The sequence below is a fragment of the Bos grunniens genome, chromosome 5 (assembly GCF_055505025.1).
Source record: "Bos grunniens cultivar Pamir isolate PY7600 chromosome 5, Bosgru_T2T1.0, whole genome shotgun sequence".
NCBI lineage: Eukaryota > Metazoa > Chordata > Mammalia > Artiodactyla > Bovidae > Bos > Bos grunniens.
In genome coordinates this window covers 33,332,070-33,357,394 of record NC_141169.1, presented here as the reverse complement: position 1 = coordinate 33,357,394, position 25,325 = coordinate 33,332,070, and the positions used below count along the sequence as shown (strand labels likewise).

Below are 25,325 nucleotides of genomic sequence, written 5' to 3'. Positions count from 1 at the left end.
CAATTAGCAGTAATATCCACAAAAATCATGTTTGATGGGTAAGCTATATATTTTTTAAATATATAATAAAATATATAACAATTAAAAGTTAAAAATAAGATTTCCTTATGAGTCATAATAAAATCTTTATTTTTCATACAGGTGAACTGTCCACAGTTAACATTTTGGAAAACACTGCTATAGAGTTCATACTATATCCCTCAACATTAAAACTAGCTAACAGTTATTACTAATAACAATGACAATAAAAGACAACAATAGCTACTAATTATTGAATATTTAGTTACATGCTAGAAACTACTCTAAATGCTTCCATGTGTAACCTAGCAGAGAGTGGTGATCCAACCAAGACAGTACTGTTGGTAGGCCAGTTTGGAAGACCAACTCACATTCTTTGAGTACACTTCAAGTAACCACATCATAGTGACAAGAAATCCATTCAGTCAAGCACTCATGCTAAGGTTTTTATGTACTAAGCACTATTCTAATACCCTGAGACCCAGAGAACAAGGTAGATAAACATTCCTGCTGTCATGGAGCTTTCATTCTATTAGGGATAGAGAAATAATACACACTTAAAATACTGTCCACTATGGTAGTTCTGTCTTATGAAGAAAACAAAGCCAGGCAAGATGACAGACAGTGAGGAGGAAGGGGAGGCGGGCAGTTATTTTGAGCAGGCCTGTGAGGAAAGGTGACTCTGAGGCAGTGCCTATTAGGTGGAAACTGAATGAAATGAAGAAGAGGCAGGGAAGGATAGTCCTGGCTGAGAGAAACAGCAAACACAAAGACCCTGAGGCTACAAGAAGCCTGGCAACTTGGTACATTAAAAAACACAGTCAGTGAGGTAGGCAGAATGACTTTAAACAGTGATAGAAAATGAAGTCAGAATAGTAATAACAAACTAATACCTTCAGGGAATTTCAGGGACTATTTCTGATTAACTAAAGATTAAGCAGAGAATTCTTTTGGTTTAAGTTTATTAAGAATCTCTCTAAACTAGGTCCACTTCCTTAAATACAACATAAAGAGTATTTTCTTCAGTGATTCAGACTCAACGTCACTGCTACAAACATAAAGAAGAGACAGAAAAGGAGCTCAAATGTGTTTAGTCCAGGAGGTGCATTCTAATGATTTTTCTCTTTCTAAAACTAGACTATAGCTTAAAACTCTTGAGTACCATTGACCCTTGAACAACATGAGTTTGAACTGCACAGATCCACTTACAGATGGATATTTTTCAGTAGAAATACTATAGTACTACATGATCCAGAGTTGACTGAATCTGGATGAAGAATCTCAGATGCTGTGGACTGACTGTAAAATTGTATGCAGATTTTCAACTGCGTGGAGGGATCGTTCCCCTAACCCCCACACTGTTCAAGGGACAACTGTAACTGAAGTGTCTCTATAGTTTGATTTTACTTAAATTAGGGTTCCCCAAAACTGACACTATATGCCAAAGACTGAGATGTAGAAATAAATAAGGGATATAATTCTTCAAGTTCATCACCTGCCTCTCTTTACCCTCTAACTCTACAATTCAGCCACACTGCACTCCTTTTAATTTTCTGAGTTCAATTTGCCCTCTCCTGCCTCAAAACCTCTACACATCCTCACTCCCTTCATCTGACTCCAGTAGTTTTTTGAGAATTCAGCTTAAATCAAACAAACTCAAAGATATTAGCCAAAAAAAATGGTTGCGACCACCTATGTACCCACACCCCACTGCATGCTCCTATGGCAGGGACCCTGTACATGTTCCACCATGCCAGAAGCTCAACCATTACACTGATACTATATTTTCAAGTAGAAGAGTTCAGACCACCTTGGTTTAAATCCTGGGTCTGGCTTCCTAGCTGTGGAACCTCAATCAAGTTCCTTACCTATATATGCCTCAGTTTCCCCTTTTGTAAGAGCAAAATGATAATCATACCTACACCGACTGAAAAATTTTACCTAATTTAACTGTAACTCAATTTAATTAAACTGCAATTAAATTGCACACACTTTGTACATAACTGACATTCAATAAATATTTTCTATCATTTGTTAAATAAAGGAACACACAAGAATAAAGAGTAAAGGAAAAGCTTTTTCTATAGAACTCACTTTTCTTCTCAGATTCTGACATAAACATCACTGCCATATCAAACCTTCTTAGTTCAGAAAGTCTTTGTAAGATTTCAAGGATGAGTGATGGCTTTTCTTTCCTGAAGTCCAAATAAAAAGCAAATGATCAATTAAAAGCAGCTCATTTAGTTCTGCTTACTAAAATAATATTTCTAATTATATATAAATAAAGTCTTCATTTATCTTTTGTTCCTGCACACTGTCTATATTTTAAGTGTCCAAATGAAGAGCTTATCGAGTCAACTGAAGAAACTAATATTCTTAAATGTGAGGCATAGAAGAGACATTATTAATCTGCTATAATACTTGTCACTTCTATACTCCACCTTTCTCTAAAAAAATCTGTAAGTCCTTTTTTCTCCTAATCATTTCCCTTTTCATGTTTATACTTGTATTTCTTTACACTACTGCAACAGTAAACTTTACAATATAGCTAATTCTGCAAAATAAAAGGTAGCAGTATGATACCAAAAAGGATGAATTTTCCAAATAACTAAAAGTAGCTGAGCATTACAGTAGGAAAGTATAACTAAATTTACTTACTCAATGTAAAAGTCATGCAGAATTTTAATGATTTGGTTGAATACATCTGGATCTAGATTTTTCTGAAACAACTTGGGATACAAGGATGGTTCAATTTGCTTGGGAAAAATAATAAGGAGTTAGAAAATTATGGCAATATTCCCAATCACAAATTATTTATATAATAATTGCTTAGATCAACATAGTAAAGAATAACTCCTATGCATAAGTATTTAATGAATAATAATGGGGAATCACATTGAAATGTAACTATGACAGAAAGTTAGAGGGACTGTAAGATATTTACTCTGCTCAATTCACAGAAAAATCTCATGGAGAGACATATATCACCCAAGAGAAATAGGAAACAAGAGAGCTCAAGGAGCAATAAAAAGAGAGTTTAAAAAATAGATCTACATGAGATAATATATTTTGAAATATGACATACCAATTATAAGAAATTATTACAGTAATTACACTTGAAAAAGTGCTAAAAAATCCATTATTTGGTGAATTTCATATGATTTGACTCTTCCTTGAGCAAAAAAAGTTCATTTTCAGGAGAATGATTACCTAAATATTGTAAGCATAGTTTAGCACACAGAAGGCACTCACTGTATTTTAGCTTCTTTCCTCATCTTAAAGAATGGAGAATTAAGTTTAAGTCCTGATGTATGAAATTAGATTGTTTCTGTTACAAAACAAAATTTAACACAGAACCTATTTCCAAAGGTTCCCTGGTTGCAAATACTTAAAATGGCCTGATCAGGATGACGTATGTGCCTGATCAGGATGATGTATTTATTAGGCAAGGGGTAAGAGCATTTTCTACAATCACACTGTATAAGAGACGTGAAAGTGAAAGTCACTCAGAATGCTGGAGTGGGTAGCCTTTCCCTTCTCCAGGGGATCTTCCCAACCCAGGGATCGAACCAAGGTCTCCCACATTGCAGGCAGATTCTTTACCAGCTGAGCCACCAGGGAAGCCCAAGAATACTGGAGTGGGTAGCCTATCCCTTCTCCAACGGATCTTCCCGACCCAGGAATCAAACCGGGGTTTCCTGCAATGCAGGCAGAGTCTTTACCAACTGAGCTATCAGGGAAGCGCAGAATCATACTGTTTACAAAGCAAATACAACCCTATTATTATATGGCGACAAAAGAAGTTCTTTGACCTCTAACTTACAAGAGAACTACTAGCTTCCTACCTCTTACCTTCAAGTACTGATACAACATATCTGGAGAACTTTTCAGTTGTCTGAAATCAGATTCAAGCTGAAATGAGTTTGCAGGAACTGGAGGAAGAACAGTCCTGATAAACTGAGCAGGTGCTTTGCCTACCTCTGTAGGAATCTTCTCACTCAAAGACTGACATACATCCTTTTTCAAATTGACATGAGAGCTGAAATATTTCAGAGGTATCAAATAATCAGAAAAGAAACACAAACAGTCAAAGTTTATATACAGAAACATCAATAGAGATTCTAAAATTTCTGACTTTATTAATAGTGTGTTATCTATTTATATTCTACCAGTAGTAAATTCTTTCAGCTGATAATATATGTATAATTTTGGCAAGACATTATACTTCTACAAACTTTCGTGTGCTGACTATGTACTGCCTATTCTCTTTAGCTGGGCTAACAGCCTTGCCACCTTTTGACAAACTATTTCCATACACTGCATTAGTAGTAACAGTGTTAGTGCTCAGTCGTGTCTGACTCTTTGCAAACCCATGGACTGTATTCCACCAGGCTCCTCTGGCCATGGAATTCTCCAGACAAGAAGACCGGAGTGAGTTGCCATTCCCTTCTCCAGGGGATCTTCCCAACCCAGGGATCGAACCTGGGTCTCCCACATTGCAGGTAGATTCTTTTCCGTCTGAGCCACCAGGGAAACCCATACTGCATTATTATATCACATATACTCACAACTCAACCTTTCACTCTGAACTATCTGAATTATCATAGTTTCAAGAAAGATTTCAAAAAGAAAGAAATGCTTCCTCCTTTAAAAAAAAGTCTGCCTACTTAAAAGTTTTCCTACAATCTATACTATCACTCTAAATAGAACTACTAGAATTCAAAGTTTAAAAAAAATGTTTTTAATAGGACTGTTGAGTAGCAAAGCAAGAATATATAATAAAATTTCAATACCCCAAAGTAAACTATTAATCTATGTCTTTTATATTCTCATGATTAAAAAAATACATGACTTTTTAAATAATTCTGAACAAAATTTAAAGAGCCTAAAAATAATCATAAATATCAAAGGCTAGAATAATGACAATGCCTAAATTCTACATTGTTTATGAAGCTTCCCTTCAAAAAATTAAAAATTTTTGCTGAATTACCCAGTGAAACATATTTACTTAAGTTTTAGAAAAGAAAATAGATGAAATCAATTTGTTCAAGGTACTGTTATTATTTCTAAATTCCTCACTATGGTAAAGGAATAATGATAATTCGTTCAGCAAAACCTCTCTTACATTTAAGTAAAAAGAATAAAAAAGAACAGAATCTAAAGTTGGATAGTTCAAAAGGTTATGAGGAAGAATACAACCAGAAGTCTTATCAGTACTGTCAATTTTTTGACAGTGGAATTATTACCATTCAGATGATTATCAAATGAGAGTATTTCTACTCACTGAAGAGCTGAAGTATCACTGATTTCTTCTATTTTCAATACTTTGGCTTTTGGGACATCACTTGTGGGCAAAAGGTCATCTTGGCTCGAGTTCTTATTTGTCATGCCTGTGGTCGCTGTTACACTTGCCAGGGTAACAGGATTACACTCTGGAGCAGCCACAGTAGCAGTGCTATCCGGCACATCAACAGTCTGTATCAAATTACCAGTTTCTTCAATAATAACCTTCTTGAGTGGCTTCTAAAACAATAAAATCAATTCTTTACATCAATATACAAAGGTTTCTTATTTTAGGGTCACAAATTAAAAGGTTACAATGTTCTTTCAGCCAATATTCCAGCTGTAAGTAAATTCAATCTGGAGTCATACCCTCTGAGAATGCAAAGAACAAAAAGCATCACAGCACCTACCATATACATGTCTAAATGGAGGAAAGACGGTGCATGTAGAAATAATTAGAAGGCACTATAAAAGGTGAAGGTACAGGGTGCCCAAAGAACAGAAGAAGGAAGATAAAAATTGACATCAGGGAGCTTCACAGAAAAATCACACAGGACTGGCAGTGTGACAGGGTACAGCGTGGCCAGTGGAAGGTGAGGCGTCCACCACGGCTGGTGCAAGGGGAGGAGAGGTGAGACAAAGCTGCAAAGGCTGCTTAAAGACAGCTTACAAAGGGATTTGTGTACCATCTCAAGAAGTCTTGAGTTTATCCCAGAGGCAACAAAACCAAGAAAAAATACGGCCAAATGACATCAGTACTGTACGCTAGCTAAGGGTCAGGCAATAAACAGCATTCTGGATGAAAGAGACCAATATTTAAACCTAACTGCATCTTCTTCATATGTAGCAGCTGGATAAAACCAGCCCAGGATTAAAGATTTGTCAAATAATATTCACAAAGTTGGTAAGTACTTGACCATAATAATGGTTTTTAATTTATTAAAATAAATAGCATTCACTATTTATTTTAATCATAACATATGTTAAACATTTTCAATTTCTTCCTCAGCTTACACGTAATACTTTAATTTTTAAAAAAAGACTTTCTTCAGTATATTGTTTTCATCCCAACTATACGACTGAATTTTAAATTAAAAAGTTGAAATATAAAAACCTTTTATACTAAACTCAGTGTTAAAACCAGACATTACACTAGCATAACTAAGAAACGACCTAATGGTAACAACTGAGTGTTACTGGATGAATATACATAAATAAAGAAGCTATTATAAATTTGTTAACAGAATCCTGTTAGCAGTTCTAGCAGTTCTAAAGGAGAGTCATGTTAATCTAAGGCCTCTGCTTTGCTGAGAACTATCAAAACCAGTAACCTTTCTATCAAAATATTGACCAAGAATGGACATGTTAATGTTAAAAAATAGTGTTAAAGACAGACTATAAAAAAAGAGACTACAACTACTGAATTATATTGATGCAGTCCCATTTAAAACCAAACCCTGGGGACTTTCCTGGCAGTCCAGTGGTTAAGACTGTGCACTTCCACTGCAGGGGACACAGGTTCAATCCCTGTTCAGGGAACTAACATCCTGCATGTCACACCATGAGGCAAAAAACAAAACCTAAATCCTGTCAATGACAATGTGTAAATTGACCCAAGTTAATAAATTTCCTAACAGATGATCTGTTTAAGGGTAGACCACTGGCTCCTGAGAGCTGCTCAATGTTACTGATGATGGCTGGGAGGGATGAGGGGATAACAGTATACTGGTAAAAGGAGAAAAACATAAAAGATACCACTATAGCTGAAAGATATAAGAAAACATAAAAGCATAAATTCTTTTTTTCTGGCCACACCTCACAGCCTGTGGGATCTCAGTGCCCCAACCAGGGACTGAGCCCCGGCGGCCGACAATGAAAACAGAGTCCTAACCACTGGACCACCAGGGAATTCCCGAATTCATCTCTTTTTAAATTAAAATTTAGAAACGTAACATTTTCTTTAGCTTATGACCATTCTTTAGCTTTATGACCATTTCAAGAAAAAGAAAACAGAAATGAAAATAAACAGAAAGAGAAGAAAGACCAAGTAGAAAGGTGAAATTTTCATATGGAAAAACAGGAAAATGAAAATAGAATAACAGAAAATAAATTAGTGGAAACTAACTTATTTCCTATCTAGGAACTCCAGGCCCAGCAGGTCTAGATTACTGCTCACCTACAGTCTCTCTAGAGAAGACATGCCAAAAGTAGTCAAACGTGCAGCCCTTAAGCACAGAACTCCGTGGTTGAGCCTCTCGCTTGAATAAAGTAACCCCTTTCCTGACCACTTTCCTCAGTGTTCAGGTGGCCTCACACAAAGGCCACACAAAGGACTGAAAAGGAAATTAACATTTCTTTCACCTGAAACTGCCTTAGCATTCCTGGACATCATTTTCTTTGATATCAACTAACCTATGAGTAATTTTCAGCTTAAGCAGAAAAAGTCACATAGGTATCATACTTGCCTAAGATTTTAAAGCTTATGAAGTGGTCTGCCTGCCTAAGTTGCTTCAGTTGTATCCGACTCTGCAACCCTATGAACTATAGCCTGCCAGGCTCCTCTGTCCATGGGATTCTCCAGGCAAGAATACTGGAGTGGGTTGCATTTCCTTTTCCAAGGGATCTTCCTGATCCAGGAATCGAACCTGTGTCTCCTGAACTGGCAAAAGGGTTTTTTTGTTTTTGTTTTTACCACTAGTGCCACCTAGGAAGCCTTTATCAGGTGGGACTCAAATCAAACCAAAAGCATCATACCAAACTGCCATACTATTTTTAAAATAATCCCCAGATTTTAAAACAGAGACCTATTACAAAAATAAAGAGCAAATTTTCCCCTTCCTACTAAGATAATGATTTTGCTTGTGTTGGATCAGTTACAAAATGGTTAACCCCAGATCTCTCAATTCATGGAGGTGTTCTGTTTTGAGATTCAGCCACAAAACATTAAAATTCATGTTGCATTTTCACAATTACTAACATAATTGATTTACAACCTGAGGGAGGACAGAACTCAACAGATTTATAAAAGCTGTTTAGGATACACTGGCCACAGAACATTCTTCCATACAGATATTTGACTTACCACGTGGCAGTGTTTTTATAATTATGGACAAGCAAAGTGTGACAAAGGCTTATTTTTTTTAAAGTTTGGAATTAATTTTTGTGTCAAAATTTTACAGAAATGTAAAAGTATAAATCACATTGAACATTTAATCACCTTTACTGTAAAAAATAGAATAATAGGTAATAAATATGATGTGTGACAATGAATGTAATGTATAAAAGCAACTAGATTTATGCCTGGCACATGAAATATTATCTCAGAAAATTCAGGAATGAAGTCAAAATAAGAACCCAGAAAATGTATTAAAGAATTCCTCTGTTCATTACTTGAAATAAGAACTTGGCAAAACACTTTCTTTGCCTCGCCTTCTTCCTTAGTAAAAGGAGGATAAAAATATCTGCCCTGACTTCATTGTAAAATCAGCATTTCTTTCAAAGCATCATCCATGCATTAACAGTTACTTCCAAGGGGCAGGGAGGGAATCATGATCAGTGAAGAGCACACAGGGAAGTTTCTGGAGGCTGATACGTTTCAATTTTTTGACCCAGTTGGTGGTTTCATAGATGTTCACTTTATCCTTTAAATTTTAATTTGTCCTGGGTACTTTTTTATATGTATTTTATCTTTCCATATATGATACTAAGAAAACATCAGAAATTACCAGGCAAATTTATATGTATATATATAAATTCATATACATATATACATGAATTCCCAGGTGGCGCTAATGGCAAAGAACCCGCCTGCCAATGCGGGAGACATAAGAGATGCATGTTCAATCCCTGAGTCAGGAAGATCCCCTGGAGAAGGAAATGGCAACCCACTCCAGTATTCTTGCCTGGAAAATCCCATGGACAGAGGAGCCTGGCATGCTACAGTCCATAGGGTCACAAAGAGTCAGACACGACTGAGAGACTAACATGTGTATATATCTATAATAATACATGTCTTAAATGATTCAATTTTAAAAGTCCAACACAAGACAAATCACTGAATTTTACCATCTACTCTTTCCGTTCCAGTACTGCAGGAAAAGCTGGTTTTGTTAGACTAATAAAAAACAGTATGGTATACTAAAAACAATATGCAGCACATATTCTTAAGAATAATTCTGCCTATACAGGTATACCTTAGAGATACTGCAGGTTCAGTTACAAACTATCACATAAAGTGAATATTGCAATAAAGCAAGTCACCTAAAGCTTTTGGTTTCTTAAGGCATAATACAAGTTATGTTTACACTATACCATACTCTTTTAAGTGTGAAATAGCAGCATGTCTTTAAAAAAACAATGTATATAACTTAAAATTTTTTTATTGCAAAACAATGCTAACCATCATCTGAGCCTTCATCCTTATAATCTTTTTGTAATAGTAACAAAGATCACTGATCACAGAGCACCATAACAAATATAATATTAACAAAAAAGTTTGAGATATTGAGAGAATTACCAAAATGTGACACAAAGACAGAAAGTAAAGAAAATACTATTGGGAAAATGGTGCCAACAGACTTGCACAGCAGAGGGTTGCCACAAGTCTTCAATCTGTAAAAAGTACAGTATCTGCAAAGTGCAATAAAATGAGGTATGCCTGTACTAGATTTTTGCCAAAGTGTTCATTTTAGGTCTAACCCCACAGAAGTTGCAAGACTATACTGTAATAAAATCCCAATCTCAAATAAGAACAGTAAAAGAAATAAAAGCCATTTAATTACAAAACGCACAACTGCTTCAAATTTCTTTTTAATCAGAAAATATGAAGAAATATTTAGTGTTAAATTAAAGGACACTTTAAAAAGTGATGACAGAACTTAAAACAGTTCCATTTCCTCCAATTTTCTTATGCCAATATTCCTAAGAAGTATTTTTTTAAGATTCCAAAACTGGTTCTAGGAAGAGATCTCAACATATCTTTTAAGAGACCTACTAATTCAACAGCTTGTTTCAACTCAGTTTATTATACCAGTGATATTTAAATAGCAAGGAGAAAAATTCAGGTTTACTTACAGTTGATCCAAGATGAGGCAGATTATCAATGGGTTTTATCACATTTTGCCTTTGAGTAGAATCAAGAAAGACATCATCCCAGTGTCCTTTCTCAATTAATTCCTTGAAAATAAATTTGTAATTATGACTATCAAAATATTCTCAAGTTAATCACACAACAAATAAAAGCATTTATGCTTCAGAAGATAGGACCATATTTTGGTGGAAAGAAGAACGCTTACCTTTTTAATTTTGGAAAGTTCAGTTACTGCCTGTTTATTTCCAGGCTCCAAAAGTAAAACAGTTTCAAAATCTAAAACAAATTTTTAAGAAACATAATAAATTAGTGCAAACACCTTACGGAGTTCAAGAAATCATATATTTAGTTAATAACCACATACCTACATCTCAAGAAGCTTTACTCGGGATGCTAGGAAACTGGTGAGCAATAATAAGAACTAACGCTTATTGAGTGCTTTTCTCTTTGCTTTATATCAATTCTCAGGTAAGCTTCACTACAATTTCACTTCATAATGACACAACTGAGGCCTGAGGGCTGGAGGTCATCTGCTTATCAAAGCTCACACTGATAACAAATGATGGGGTAACTCACCAAATGTAAGAGAGAATCTAAGAGAATTCCAGATCATGGAATATTATTCAGACTTAAAAAGGAATCCAATTCTGATATATGCTACAATATGGATGAGTCTTGGAGACACACTAAGTGAAGTAAGCCAGATATAAAAGGATAACTATTTTATGATTCTTTACTCATATGAGGTACCTGGAACAGTCAAATTCAGAGACAGAAAACAGAATGCTGGCGAAGGGGCAATAGAGAATTACTGTCAAATGACAAAGTATTCAAAATGGAATGATGAAAACGTTCTGGAGATGTACAATGGTGATGGTTGCACAAAAGGTGAATGTACTCAATGCATTGAATTGTACACTTAAAAATGGCTTAAACACTAAATTCTATGTTATGTATATTTTACCATAATAAAAAAAGAATGCATGGGCTACAGTTGAAGCCAGACTTTAAAGGGCCAGATTTAAATGAACATGTCACAAAACAAAGGCTGAAAATCAACTATGTAACTACTGATGCATCAGTAAGTTAGAAAACTGGCAAATTAAGCCAAAAGACCGCTGAAGGAAGGAAATAAAGAGCAGAAATAAATAAAACAGAAAATATACACAAGAGAAATAAGCTGGTTCTTCAAAATGACTAAGAATAAATACTAAAAAGACAGATTGTGAAAAAAAATAATCAGCAGCAAGCAAGGAAAAAAGGCATCATTACAGATCTCAAATTATCCTCTATCTCCTGATTGTTGATTCCTTTTCTTTTCATTCTTGCCTTTTTCCTGCTTTTTTCCTTCTCACCTATAATTCAAATTTTTCATTAATTTTGATTGACAATTGGCCAGACTGTACTGCTATTAGAAGATAACCAGGCCCACTATAGAAGCTCAATTTCTCCAAACTTGCAAACCTAAACTGTGAAAGAAAATGTACTTCTCCAAGTTCTGTATCCTCAAACTGTGGAAAGGCCACAAAAATGTCTGCTACTATAACTTGAGAGTGTCAACAAGGAGAGAGAGAGCCAGTTGTTATAAAAATAGTCTTACCTTGTTTGGCCTCACTTAGCTTTCCCAAAAATGTTCTTGCAGTTCCTCTTCTGGCAAAAGCTTTAGAATATGAGCCATCTAACAAGACAGCTTGTGTGCAGTCTTTTTCAGCCTCTTCATACCTATTAAACATGATATAAATACTAAGGAGAAAATGTAGCTTATAAAAAACTTAATGTAACCTGAGTTTCTAATATAAAAAATATACATATAGTTTCAATTACCAATTCCCAAATCTCTGTTTAAGGCAGAAGACTAATTTCTAAATTTTTTATTCTCACCAAATTTTGGAATCCTCTGGTTGAGGAGGGAGAAGGTAACAGATTAAGTGAAGTCAGAAATTAGTCTGGTGGAAGGATGGAATTAATGATGGTAAAATATGAATAAAGCAGACAAAACACCACAGCAAACCTCCCCTCCAACTCTCAACATGTACAGTTACTACATTAGCAGTAACTAGCATCAATTCTCCAAACTTCATTAAGATTTACCCATACTACACATCACCTAAGGAAAACAACACACACTTCGAATTCATTGTGTATGTGAAAGAATATCATCTAATACTTTTCATAAATTCTACTCAGCCATGCAATCAGCAATCAATTCAGTCTGACTAGGTACTGCTTCATAACAAAAAAGAAAAGCTAAAAAAAATAAAATAAAAATCTTGATATCCTCATATATTAAAATGACATTAATGAATTGTTATGAATTTACTTAGCAAAATAATAGTATTGTGATTATGTATGAAGCATCCTTAAAGGATGAAATATCATGTCAAGGATTTACTTTATAATAACTCAGGTGGGAAAAAAGTGGAACTAAATATGACAAAAAAGGTATGGCCTGTGAAAACTAGATGATTTGGTACAGAGTTTACTATGAAAAGTTTCATAAGAATTTTTTTAAAAAAAAAAAGAATCTACTGTGATCACATTCTTCCCAAGACCTAAATGAATGCCATCCTACCTTCAAAATAAGACCTAATATGAACAAGATTAAACACCCCTGAATTCTTTAATTCACTTCTGAGCAAAAGATTATGTTTGTGTGTGTTCATGTCCATGCCCCAACCAGTTTATTCTCTACATGACTGATTACATCATTTTCCCATTCAAGATACTGCATGGTCTCCACACTTTTTAGGATGAAGTCGAGCTCCTCTGCAGAGCACAAAGCTGGGGGCTTGCTTGGCTCTCCAGCCTTATCTCTGCCAGTGCCCCTGCGTATCAGTCATCATATGAACCTCCTGCCCTTTCCAGAAGGTACCATGGCACTTTTGCTTCCTGTGTCTTTGAACCTGCACTGGGACACTAGACCTGTTTCTTCACCTCACTAACCATACCATCCCTTTACATCTTGGTTCCGTTCAAACTCCTGTTTGAAAAGTTGCTCTTTTCCCTGTTCCTCATCTAGTCTACGACAGATAGTACCTGACAGCACTCACTATTTAGTAGAGAAAACTTCAGACATTAACTGTAAATCTAGAAGACACACTAAAGGGAATTTCCTGGTGGTCCAATGGCTAGGACTCAGCATTTTCATTGCTGAGGGTACAGGTGTGAACCCCGGTCAGGGAACTAAGACTGCAAGCTGGGCAGTGCGGCCAAAAAAAATAAAGACATACTAGAAATATATGCAAGTAAGACTCACATAGGTCTTTTAAATTAAAAAAAACTTGCTATGATATACTTATGTGGTTATCAACCAAAGCAACAAAACACAATAAATTAGAGTCCTCATAAATGTAGATATAATCTCTAATCTATTACAAGGTATTATTCTTGGCATTAATCAAACCTAAAAATGTAGGCCTTATAATTTTTTAATCATGTGCAATTCCTGAATAGCAAAATTCAAAGTTTCCCTAAGTTAGTAAGAAATGCAATGACTTTTACTCAGTCTAACCAAAACAATACATCTCTAGTGAGTCTGTTAGTTTCAATGAAATTAAATACAAATTAAAATTTTCTTCTATGATAGCCTGTGATCCTTTAAGAGATCTGAAAATCTGGATGGGAAAAATACTACATCCTTACTACCATTAACTTTTAAATGACATGTAGCTTTCCTTTCAATTACAACTGCAGATAATAAACCACATTAGTAAAAACAGTACCTATGACTTTGTCACCAATAAAAATCAGATATTTTCATATCACACCACATTTGTCACAGATATCTTTGAGGTAGCACAACTATTTCGGAAATAACGGGGTAATTTAACCTGATGTTTGTTTGCACGTGATCACAGTACCTGTTTGTAAATGCTCCTATGACACAGCTGGCCAACCAGCAGGCAACTCTGTCCCTACCAGTCACTTAGACACCAAAGAGTGAAGCCGTATGTAAGGAGTGTGTTGCCATTTCTTCCTCCAGGAGATCTTCCTGACCCAGGGATCAAAGCCACGTCTCCTTTGTCTCCTCGCACTGGCAAATTCTTTACCATAAGCCACCATTATCACACTGGTAATGTAATCATCTGTGCTGCTTTCTGGGCATTCCCAGAAAGTAAGACACATTTACTGGTTGATCAATATGTAGAAGATGTGTCAATGAACATCCCCAAATTCTAGCGGCTTTATTCAAACTTTCACAATAGTATGTCTTTAAAAATTTTTTAACTTTAACTTGCCTATATTTATTTTAGGTTTGGAAACTTTTGTTAAGTTTTTATTTTGTACTGGGGTACAGCCAATTAACAATGCTACAGTAGTTTCAGGCGAACAGCAACGGGACTCAGTCATACATACACATGTAACCCCTCTCCCCCAAACCCCGCTCCCATCCAGGCTGGCACCAACACTGAGGAGAGTTCCATGTGCTGTACAGTAGGTCTTTGTTGGTTATCCATTTTAAATATGGTAGTGTGTACATGACCTTCCCAAACTCCCTAACTACTGAGAGGGTAACAGGCAGGAAGGCCAGGGGTCTCCAAACCGAGGAAATAGCCTGCAAGTGTCAGACATTTTTCTCTCTCTTAAGTGGCAGGAGGAAACAAACTAGCAATATTTTTTCCTTCTGTATACAAATTTAAAAGGAGGTTTCTCTTCAAATACTGCGCTGCCATAATGACACCTGGTTTTACCTGAAGTTAACTATTCTCAAACCTACAGATAACCAATGCATTTTTCTTATGGAAATGTTTATCTTAAGCTATGCTAATATACTATGCATTTACCCCAAACTGTCTTCAAGTCGGTTCTGCCTCATGGCTCAGAACCTACTTGACAAACCAGTATGTTTTACTCAGATATTGTTCCCCTAATCTATGTAAATGAAACTACTTGTATGGTGATCTGCCCTTCTTCAAGATTCAAGTTAATCATTTTATGGCCCAGGATGAACCATTTGGTGCCAAGATTATCCCAAAATACATCTTATGGGTGAGGGGCCTGGTGCCATTCTGAGTTTTAAAACATTCCTTTCTTTCATTAACAGACTGCTAGTGACTATATAACATCCAGCTGAAGACTAGCAGAGGGGTACTCTTTCTGCCCCCTTCTGATTCCTATGTCAGAAGCTTTCTCTATCTCCTTTATACTTTAATAAAACTTTATTACACAAAAGCTCTGAGCGATCAAGCCTCATCTCTGGCCCCAGATTGAATTCTTCTCCTCTGGGGGCCGGGGCCAAGAATCTCGGTGTCTTTGCGTGATTCAACAGCAACCTTTCAGTATCCCCTCCCCCTGGCAACAACAGATTCATTTTCTAAATCTGTAAGTCTCTCTCTGTTTTGTAAATAAGTTCATTTGTATCATTTCTTTTTAGATTCCACATATAAGGGATGTTATTATTATATTTCTCCTTCTCTGTCTGACTTACTTCACTCAGTATGACCCTCTCTATAACTTGCCTGTATTTTAAACGCAGTTTCTCATTTTGTATTGTGTTTAATTTCTTTTTAATAATTTTATTTATTTATTTATATCTGTGCTGAGTCTCCATTGCTGTGAGGCTTTTCTCTAGTTGCGGTGAACGGGGGTTACTCTTTAGTTGCAGTGAGCTGGCTTCTCATTGCGGTGGCTTCTCTTGTTGCTGAGCACAGCAACAAGAGCTGTGCTAGGGAGCAAATGGGCTTCAGTAGTTGCGGCTCCCAGGCTTGAGAGCACAGGCTCAACAGTTGTGGCAACGGGCTTAGTTGCTCTGCAGCATGTGGCATCTTTTCGGATCAAGGAGTGAACCTGTGTCTCCTGCATTGGCAGGCGGATTCTTTACTACTGAGCCACCAGGGAAGCCTCTGTAGCGTGTTAATCTTTAAAAGTATACATACCATTATATCACAAATTTTGATGAAGCACAAGCTGGAATCAAGATTGCAGGGAGAAGTATCAATAACCTCAGATATGCAGATGACACTACTCTTATGGCAGAAAGCGATGAGGAACTAAAGAGCCTCTTGATGAAGGCGAAATAGGAGAGTGAAAAGGCTGGCTTAAAGCTCAACATTCAAAAAACAAAGATCATGGCATCCGGTCCCATCATGTCATGGCAAATAGATGGGGAAACAATGGAAACAGTGACAGACTTATTTTCTTGGGCTCCAAAATCACTGCAGATGGTGACTGCAGCCATGAAATTAAAAGACACTTGCTCCTTGGAAGAATAGCTATGACCAACCTAGACAGCATAATAAAAAGCTGAGACATTACTTTGCCAACAAAGGTCCATCTAGTCAAAGCTATCTTTTTTCCGGTAGTCATGTATGGATGTAAGAGTTGGGTCCAACTCTCACATAAACAGGGCTGAACCCTGAAGAATTGATGCTTCTGAACTGTGATATTGGAGAAGACTCTTGAGAGTCCCTTGGACTGCAAGGAGATCAAACCAGTCAATCTTAAAGGAAATTGGTGGTGGTTTAGTCGCTAAGTTGTGTCCGACTCTTGTGACCCCATGGACTGTAGCCTGTCAGGCTCCTCTATCCATGGGATTCTCCAGGCAAGAATTCTGGAGTGGTTGCCATTTCCTTTTCCAGGGAATCTTCTTGACCCAGGAATCGAACCCTGCTCTCCTGCATTGCAGGTAGATTCTTTACTGACTGAGCTATGAGGGAAGCTCTTAAAGGAAATTAGTCCTGAATATTCATTGAAAGGACTGATGCTGAAGCTGAAGCTCTAATTCTCTGGCCACCTCATGCAAAGAACTGACTCAGTGGAAAAGACCCGATGCTAGGAAAGACTGAAGGCAGGAGAAGGGGACGACAGAGGATAAGATGGTTGAATGGCATCACCAACTCAATGGAAATGAGTCTGAGCAAGCTCCGTGAGTTGGTGAAGCCTGGCGTGCTACAGTCCATGGGGTGACAAAGAGTCGGACATGACTGAGTGACTGAACTAATGTCACAAATCTCAATATTTTTAAAACTCTATTTCAATATAGTTGGTTTCCTTTGTAATCCTAAATGTATAACTACACACTTAAATATTATCTTGAGAAAAGTGCACCATGCAGCCAAAGCGGCCTGTGGCACCAGTAAGTTTAGAATCTCTACTTATAATATTTATAGGAATTTTTAATTCTATAACTAGTGTGTAGTATTGGAGAAGGCAATGGCACCCCACTCCAGTACTCTTGCCTGGAAAATCCCATGGATGGAGGAGCCTGGTAGGCTGCAGTCCATGGGGTCGCGAAAAGTTGGACACGACTGAGCGACTTCCCTTTCACTTTTCACTTTCATGCATTGGAGAAGGAAATGGCAACCCACTCTGGTGTTCTTGCCTGGAGAATCCCAGGGACGGGGGAGCCTGGTGGGCTGCCATCTATGGGGTCGCACAGAATCGGACATGACTGAGGTGACTTAGCAGCAGCAGCAGTGTGTAGTATTACAACAAAGACGTAGTTTCTATCATCAGATATAGTATTCTGCTGATTGTCCAACATGGAGCCCTTGAGTGCATCCAGAAATATGTGGTTAGTATCACAGGACCAAGTTTTAGTTCTGTATGTAATCAATCAGCAGTTTCAACGACAGCAATTCTCTTTTGTTATATATGCATATGCTTCCAGATAAGATTCTGCCCAAAGGGTTCTGAGATTAAAAATAATTTTTAAATCACTAATTCAGAATAGCATAAAGCAATTAAAGAAGTGTTAAACTGTGTAATGCCAGACCAAAACTGAGTAAGTACTTTAGAGCTAGTGGCACAGTGGTAAAGAATCCGTCTGCTAAATACAAGAGATGCAGGTTCGATCCCTGGGTCAGAAAGTTCCCTGGAGAAGAAATGGCAACCCACTCTAGGATTCTTGCCTGGAAAATCCTGTGGACAGAGGAGCCTGGCGAGCTACAGTCCACGGGGTCGCAAAGAGTCAGACATGACTAAGCAACTAAACAACAACATTTACTAAATATGTACTATGACACACACACCCTCTCTCACTTAATGCTTAAGAGTGAGTTTTAATTTAATTATTTAGATAATATACCATTTTACAGTAAATTTCATTTTCATCCTGCAAAGAATTAAAGGTAATCAACACTTACTTCTGAATCTTCAGATAGGCCATTGCTCTGTTAGCTGGAAGAAGGGCATTAGCGCCATCTGCTGCTATCCCTCGAGTATAGCATTCGATTGCTCTTTCATATTTCCCCTCTTTGAAAAATGCATTTCCCTATCATTTCAGAAAGAAGTATGGAGAAGAATTAAAAAAAAAAAAATTAGTTGAATTCAAATTTTTAGCAACACTGCTAGTATACCAATCATTATTATATCAGTAATTAAACCTTCTTAATTGCTAAAAACCCATGAGATGTTTTAGAATCTGTTAGTTTGGGTTGTTTTTTTCAATGGTGTTCTTCTCATTTCAGTACCAAAAAAAACGTATGCTACTATATTATCTTGCAGCACTAACCATTATTTTACCAATTAAAGATTAGATGAAGTTTAAATGAAAAACACATTTTAATAAATACAGGACCAAATACTGTACTCTTTAATTATATCAGAATCTGTGCAGGGAATTCCCTGTGGTCCAGTTGTTAGGACTCCACACTCTCACTGCTGAGGGCACTGGTTTGATCCCTGGTTGGGAAATTAAGATCTCCCAAGCTGCGAGGCACAATCAAAAAAAAAAATAGAATCTGTACAAAAGAATTTCATAATCCAAATGATTTGTGTGAAAGAACAGAGTACCAGACTGTACAGCTCACTATTCAGTAACATTAATATGCCTAAACAGAGAATAAATCGAATTGTATTGGAAGGTGTACTAGATTTCATTTTAACATTTATTTATAATCAGAGTCAGACATATCACAATCAATAATCATTCCATAAATTTTTATTAGGAATCCTCTATAGGTCCATGAAAGCCTATAGTATGTTAAATTAAGTCTAAAGAAATTTTGATCAGAAATAGTTCACTGTGTGACATTCCTGGCAGTCCAGCAGTTAAGACGCCATACTTTCATTGCTGGGGGCGTGGGTTCAATCCCTGGTCAGAGAATTAAAATTTTATGTGCCCCATGGTGAGGCCAAAAAGGGGGGAAAAAATAGTTCAGTGTGATTTAATGAATAAGAATCAGTTTTATTTCTTTTTTTACTAATTTTATTATTTATTTCTGGCTGTGCTGGGTCTTCATTGCTGCTCGTGGACTTTCTCTAGTTGCAATGAGTGGTGGGCTACTCTTCATTGCAATGGTTGGGCTTCTCACTGCAGTGGCTTCTCTTCTTGAGGAGCACGGGCTCTAGAACACACAGGCTTTAGTAGCTGAGGTTCCCGGGCTCTAGAGCACAGGCTCAGTCGTTGTAGTACTGGGCTTGGTTGCCACATGGCATGTGGGATCTTCTAAGACTAGGGATCAAACGCATGTCTCCTATACTGGCAGGTGGATTCTTTACCACTGAGCCACCAAGGAAGCACTGTAATTTATTTCTATGTTAATTTATAACCATCTTTATGTAAATATATGTCAAAATGCTCAAAAATAATTTTGTTTCCTAAACTTATATATAATTTTTTTTATAATTATGTATTAAGTCATCAATTACTCAGTTTTAATTAGTAGGCTCCAGAAGTTTTAGTATATTTAATTTTCAGTTTCTATTGAAGGAGTATTTTAATATAATATTAACAAAGACAGAACCTTAACTGATACACAAAAAACTAAGAGTAAACTCAGGAAAACATATTAATGTTAGAATCCTGGATTACCCGATCTTTTTCCGAGATAGCCTGTTGTTTATTCTGTTGCTCTTCAATTTGTTTTTTCTCTCCTTCATCTGACTTAACCATTGTATCAGTTTCCCCTGGATATGAGTCTTCTTTGGAAGTTAGAGCCTAGAAGACAGAGCAGTCAGCTTAAATAAAACAAATAATGGAAGACGCATACATGTTTGACTTTAAAATAACAAACTATTCATATTAGAATTCCTGCCACACTTCAAATAATTAAAATATTTACTCCAATAAAATCTTTCTACTAACAAAATTAAAAAGCAAATAAATTTAATGTACATCTTATTCCAATTAAAGTAAGTAATATTCACTAAAGAGCTGTTCATTTATTTATTCAACAAAGATTCTTTTGAACTTCTACACTGTTCTAGGAACAATTTTTAAAAATAAAGAAGGTAATTGAGACCACATCACCAAATCTCTCAAATTTACTATTCATAGTCATTATCTGACCATCTAGGATAAAACACAAAAATATACAATACAGTTCACAATTAGAGTCAAGTTGATGGTATTTACCAAGAGATTTTATATGCAATATGTAATGGTAATATTTAAAAGGCAGACTTTCCTCAACCACTGCTACTTTCAACAGACGGCAAAATAATTATGTGATGCAAAAGTAAAGTAAAAGGAATACATACTATTAATTTGACAGCAAATTTTACAGTTAAATAATATCTATTTTCTTACTTTTAAAAATTTAGTATTATTTTCCCTGTATAAACCATAAAGATGGAGCAACTTTAAAACTACAAAAATCAAAGAAATATGTGAAAGTTTAGCACAAAAACAAAGCACAAGCCAAATTAAAAAATTAGTGGGATAAAGAAAAATAATTCTGTCATCTGGATAAAATAAAGCAGCAGTGGTTCTAAATAAGACAGCTTTTTAAGGTAACAATTAAGAATCTTTAAATACCATTATACCACCTCTAGCTTACAATGTGTTTAGTTAAAAAAACTCTCTAGTACAAAGAATTAAAATTAGAAAAATGCCGGGAGCCAGCACGGGAATCCCCACCCATGACAAGGTCATGTGGGAGAGTTCTGGTGGGCAAGGTGAGCCAGAACTCGAGGGGTGCCCCTCTGGGTTTGCCTGAGTGTCTACCCCAAAACCTGAGCCTGTCTGTTTTACTGCTTCATGACTTTCACCAACTCCTCTGACAGTCACGAGGGGCTATCCCCGACCACTTTTCTCTGTAAGAAAAGCAACTTAAAGTTCTAGTTAATAAGTCTCCACGGTATAACAAGGTGTGTTCCAATTGTAATTCCCTCAAAAAGCTTTCTAACCTGCCTAACAGATTTCCGGACTCTTACAGCTACGCATGTGATTGTTTACGGCCTCCCAACCATATGAGGCACAAGGAGACTTAGTTATTCTAACAATGCAGAGCCTCTCGGGGAGTTAGAAATTGTTAAAATAGAATAGAGGAATTCTTTGTTGAGCTACTGCTTGCTGCCAAGTTTCCATATTTTTCACCCACTGTGTTCCTGGGAGTGTATTGATTAATATAGGTGATATATATATATATATATGTAGAAGCTTTAATGTTAACAATAACCTTAGACCCTTAAGCTAATAAATTCCTCCCTTAATTACCCCCACGACACTCTTGCCCTATAGGAATGCAACTCTGTCTAGTGCTTCGGGGAGTGGTACTAAACTCTAAGAAAAATCACCTCTGGAGAAAATAAGTTTTTCTGGTTGACTAATTCTTATCAGAGAAAAATGTTAGCAGGTCTCCTGACCGGAAGATGATGTAAATCACCTAAAGCCTTTGTATCTTATAGTCTGCAGAAGAAAAACTTGGTTTCGATAATGATTAAGGTCTGCTGACCTTGCATGACTTTGCATCCCCTATTATCTTCTATGTGCTACTTGGGGTATAAAAGCCCCTGCTGAAGATAAAGCTATGGACCCTGCTCACTAAGCTCAGTCTCCCCGTGTCGTTCTTTCTCGTCTCCTTTTCTCTCCTTTTGTCTCTACTCTTTCTTCAGGCCAAAATAATTGGAGCGTGGGGGTCCGCTGAGACCACTTACTTGCCTGGGCATCTGAGACCCACTCGAGGAGGTGCCTAAGTGTGGCACCTTCCACGATTTGAAAGAGCACCTGCGGCCTCCGTGGTCAGTGCAAACCTGGTATCACAGGTTATATTGATTTCTCACGTAAACCAATTATAATTAGGCCTCTGATTCTCTCCACTGACGCTATCCCTTTAAATCGCTGACGCCGTCATCCCAAGGGAATCCCTGGATCCAACCAGGGCTGGACCCCGGTAGAAAAATGTCTATATTACATAATACAAGTCTATACAAAAACATTTACTTTGTCAAATAAAGGTAATAAGTAACACACTTAATTTAAATAACTGCAGTTTACCTGATTAATTTTCCTGAGTTCATTTGTAGCTTCAAAGTTATTTGGTTCCAGTTCTAATACTTTTTCATAATCTGAGTAAAACAGAAGATAACAGAATATTTAAAAGATATATGGTACCTACGGCTGATTCACGTTGAGGTTTGACAGAAAATAACAAAATTCTGTAAAGCAATTATCTTTCAATTAAAAATATAATTAAAAAAAAAGATATATGGGACTTTCCTGGTGGTACAGTGGAATAAGAATCTGCCTGCCGATGCAGGGGACATGCGTTCCATCTCTGGTCCAGAAGATTCCACATGTCTCAGAGCAACTAAGCCTGTGCACCACAACTACTGTACCCATGCTCTACAGCCCACAAGTCGCAAGGACTGAGCTGGTGAGCCCCAACCACTGAAACCCACACACCCTAGAGCCTGGGCTCCACAACAAGAAAAGTCACAATGACGAGTCGCCCCGACAAGCCACAACTACAGAAAGCCTGCGCACAGCAACAAAGACTCAATGTAACCAACAACAATCAAAAAAAGATAGATGGTATTCAAAAACCTGTATAAAAGATCAGTCATTTGCTTACAGGGGACAGTTTAAATTAAGAGGAACTAAGAAATACTGACATTATTCCACTGGATTTCCTCCATTCTCCCAGCACAGATAAAACCCTTAATCCTTGTGTCAGATCACCTCCTTCTTTGAGCCTCAGGAAGAACACTTGCTATCATAAGTTACATCTCATAAAACAAAGGAGCACAATCTTTCAGACATAAACTTCATTCCGATTTTCTGATTTATACTACACAAGCCTATTTTATGAAATAATAAAAGGATTAAAATTTTAAAATAAATAAAAATGTGTTAGGTTCATGCATTACCTCTAGCCTCACAAAGGCCAACAAGATGTTTTAATCTGTCTCACATATAAGAAACTGAAAATCAGAGAAGATACATAACTTTCCCCTGGTAACAGAGTGAACACATGGTTGAATGAGAATATGAACCAAAGTTTAATCAGTGGCAAATAACAAGGTCTTTTCCCAAAATATCAAAATACATTTTAAATGGCAAAAACCAGTTTTATTCAATATAGAAAGATCTCTGAAGATAGTAACTGTGATTATCTAGTATTCTTTGTATAGAATCAGTTAAACTATTAAATAACTTTTTAGATAATGATGACCTGGAAAACATTAATACCTTTTTTGGCATCCTCTAATTTTTGCAAAGCAAATCGAGCTGCACCTCGTCTTGCATAAGCCTTTGTATAACTTCTATTCAAGGCAATTGCTAAGTTACAATCAGACTCAGCAACAGCAAATCTGCAATTTAAAAAAAAAATAATAAAGTGAAGTTAATAAAAATCATCTGTTAAAAACGTCAAAAAATTTGTTTCTGAAATCTCTGAAAAGGGGATTTATTTCTCATTTGAAGGCATGTTTCTTTTTTTTTTTCTATTTTCTTTTTAATTTTTATTGTAGTAGGTTTATAGTATTGTGTTAGTTTTAGGCATACAACAAAGTGAATCAGCTATACATATATGTATACGTGTGTGTGTATACCTATTTATCTCCACTCTTTTTTAGATTCTTTTCCCACAGAGGCCATTACAGAGTACTATGCAGAGTTCCCTGTGCTACCATCTTCTTTTAGTTAAGCTATTAAAATCAGTAATTTCTGATGTAAGCAGTTTCTTTAAAGCAAAGAAAAGAATGCCCACTACCACTGCTTTTACTCAGTACTCTACTAGAGGTCCTGACCAATGAAGTTCCATAAGAAAGAAACAGAACTAAAAAGACTGGAAAGGAAGGAATAAAACTGACATTCTCAGATGATATAATGGTCTACCAAGAAAATTCAAAACAAGCTAGACAGACTGTTAAAAATAAAGAAAGTTAAGCAAAGTGGCTACTCTACTAAATATCAACAACAAAAATCAACTAATAAATCTAACAAAAGATGTACAAGATCCAGATGCAGAAAATTATGAGGTTGTCTTCAAAGACATGAAAGAAAACTACAGCAATTTCATTCATCTATAAGACACAAAAATACAACAATATAATTCTCTCCAAACTGATCTGTAAGTCCAATGCAATTGTAATCAAAATTTTTCAAGGAATCGGACAGGATGATTCTAAAATTTATACTGATTGGTAAAAGTCCAAGAATACCCAACATTCCTAAAGAATAATAAGGCCCTATACCAAATACCAAGATTTACTATAATGCTATAAAAATTAAAAATAGTATGGAATGGCTATTAGTAAAGGGCAACAGATCAATGAAGAGAAGAAAGAAATGAGAAACAGATCCATGCAAACTTGACATATGACAATGGTAGAATTGCAGATCCATGTGGAAAGCAAGGATATTCAATAAATAGGGCTGAAACAATCAGGATATGAAACTGGACTTGTGCCTTCAGCATACACAAAGAGACTTAAGCGTGAAAAGTAAAACATAACTTTTAGGAGAAAATAGAGGAGATTGTTACGAACTCAAAGAAGGGGACTATTTTCACAAATCATACTTTTCGAAGTGCCAACATTTTATAAAAATTAATAAATGAAACACATTAAAATAAGAATTTGTTTCTTCATTTAAAAAAAGATCAGCTACAAACTGAGAGAAGATAAATATTATAAACACTAAAGAATTAGTATCCCCAAAAAAAGAATGCTTTAAAATCAACAGAAAAACAGCCTAACAAAAAAAAGGACCAAAGACAAAACAAACATATCACAGGAAAATAAACAAAATAAGTGGTGAATAAACACA

The 25,325-nt window shown here is 36.2% G+C and overlaps 1 protein-coding gene across 3 annotated transcripts in view; it reads right to left on the bottom strand.

Annotated features, from left to right (window-relative positions):
- The window catches only part of RPAP3 (RNA polymerase II associated protein 3), a 37,141-nt gene that overhangs the window by 715 nt on the left and 11,101 nt on the right, over positions 1–25,325 (bottom strand). For all 3 annotated transcript variants that reach the window (XM_086399776.1, XM_086399778.1, XM_086399779.1), the window contains 11 exons: positions 23,745–23,866; positions 22,551–22,621; positions 20,145–20,270; positions 18,475–18,602; positions 11,991–12,112; positions 10,596–10,666; positions 10,375–10,476; positions 5,303–5,541; positions 3,871–4,057; positions 2,677–2,774; positions 2,113–2,213 (listed from right to left, as the gene is read on the bottom strand). In XM_086399776.1, coding sequence (XP_086255902.1) covers positions 2,113–2,213; positions 2,677–2,774; positions 3,871–4,057; positions 5,303–5,541; positions 10,375–10,476; positions 10,596–10,666; positions 11,991–12,112; positions 18,475–18,602; positions 20,145–20,270; positions 22,551–22,621; positions 23,745–23,866 — 1,367 coding nt within the window. The remainder of the gene's footprint in view (positions 1–2,112; positions 2,214–2,676; positions 2,775–3,870; positions 4,058–5,302; positions 5,542–10,374; positions 10,477–10,595; positions 10,667–11,990; positions 12,113–18,474; positions 18,603–20,144; positions 20,271–22,550; positions 22,622–23,744; positions 23,867–25,325) is intronic.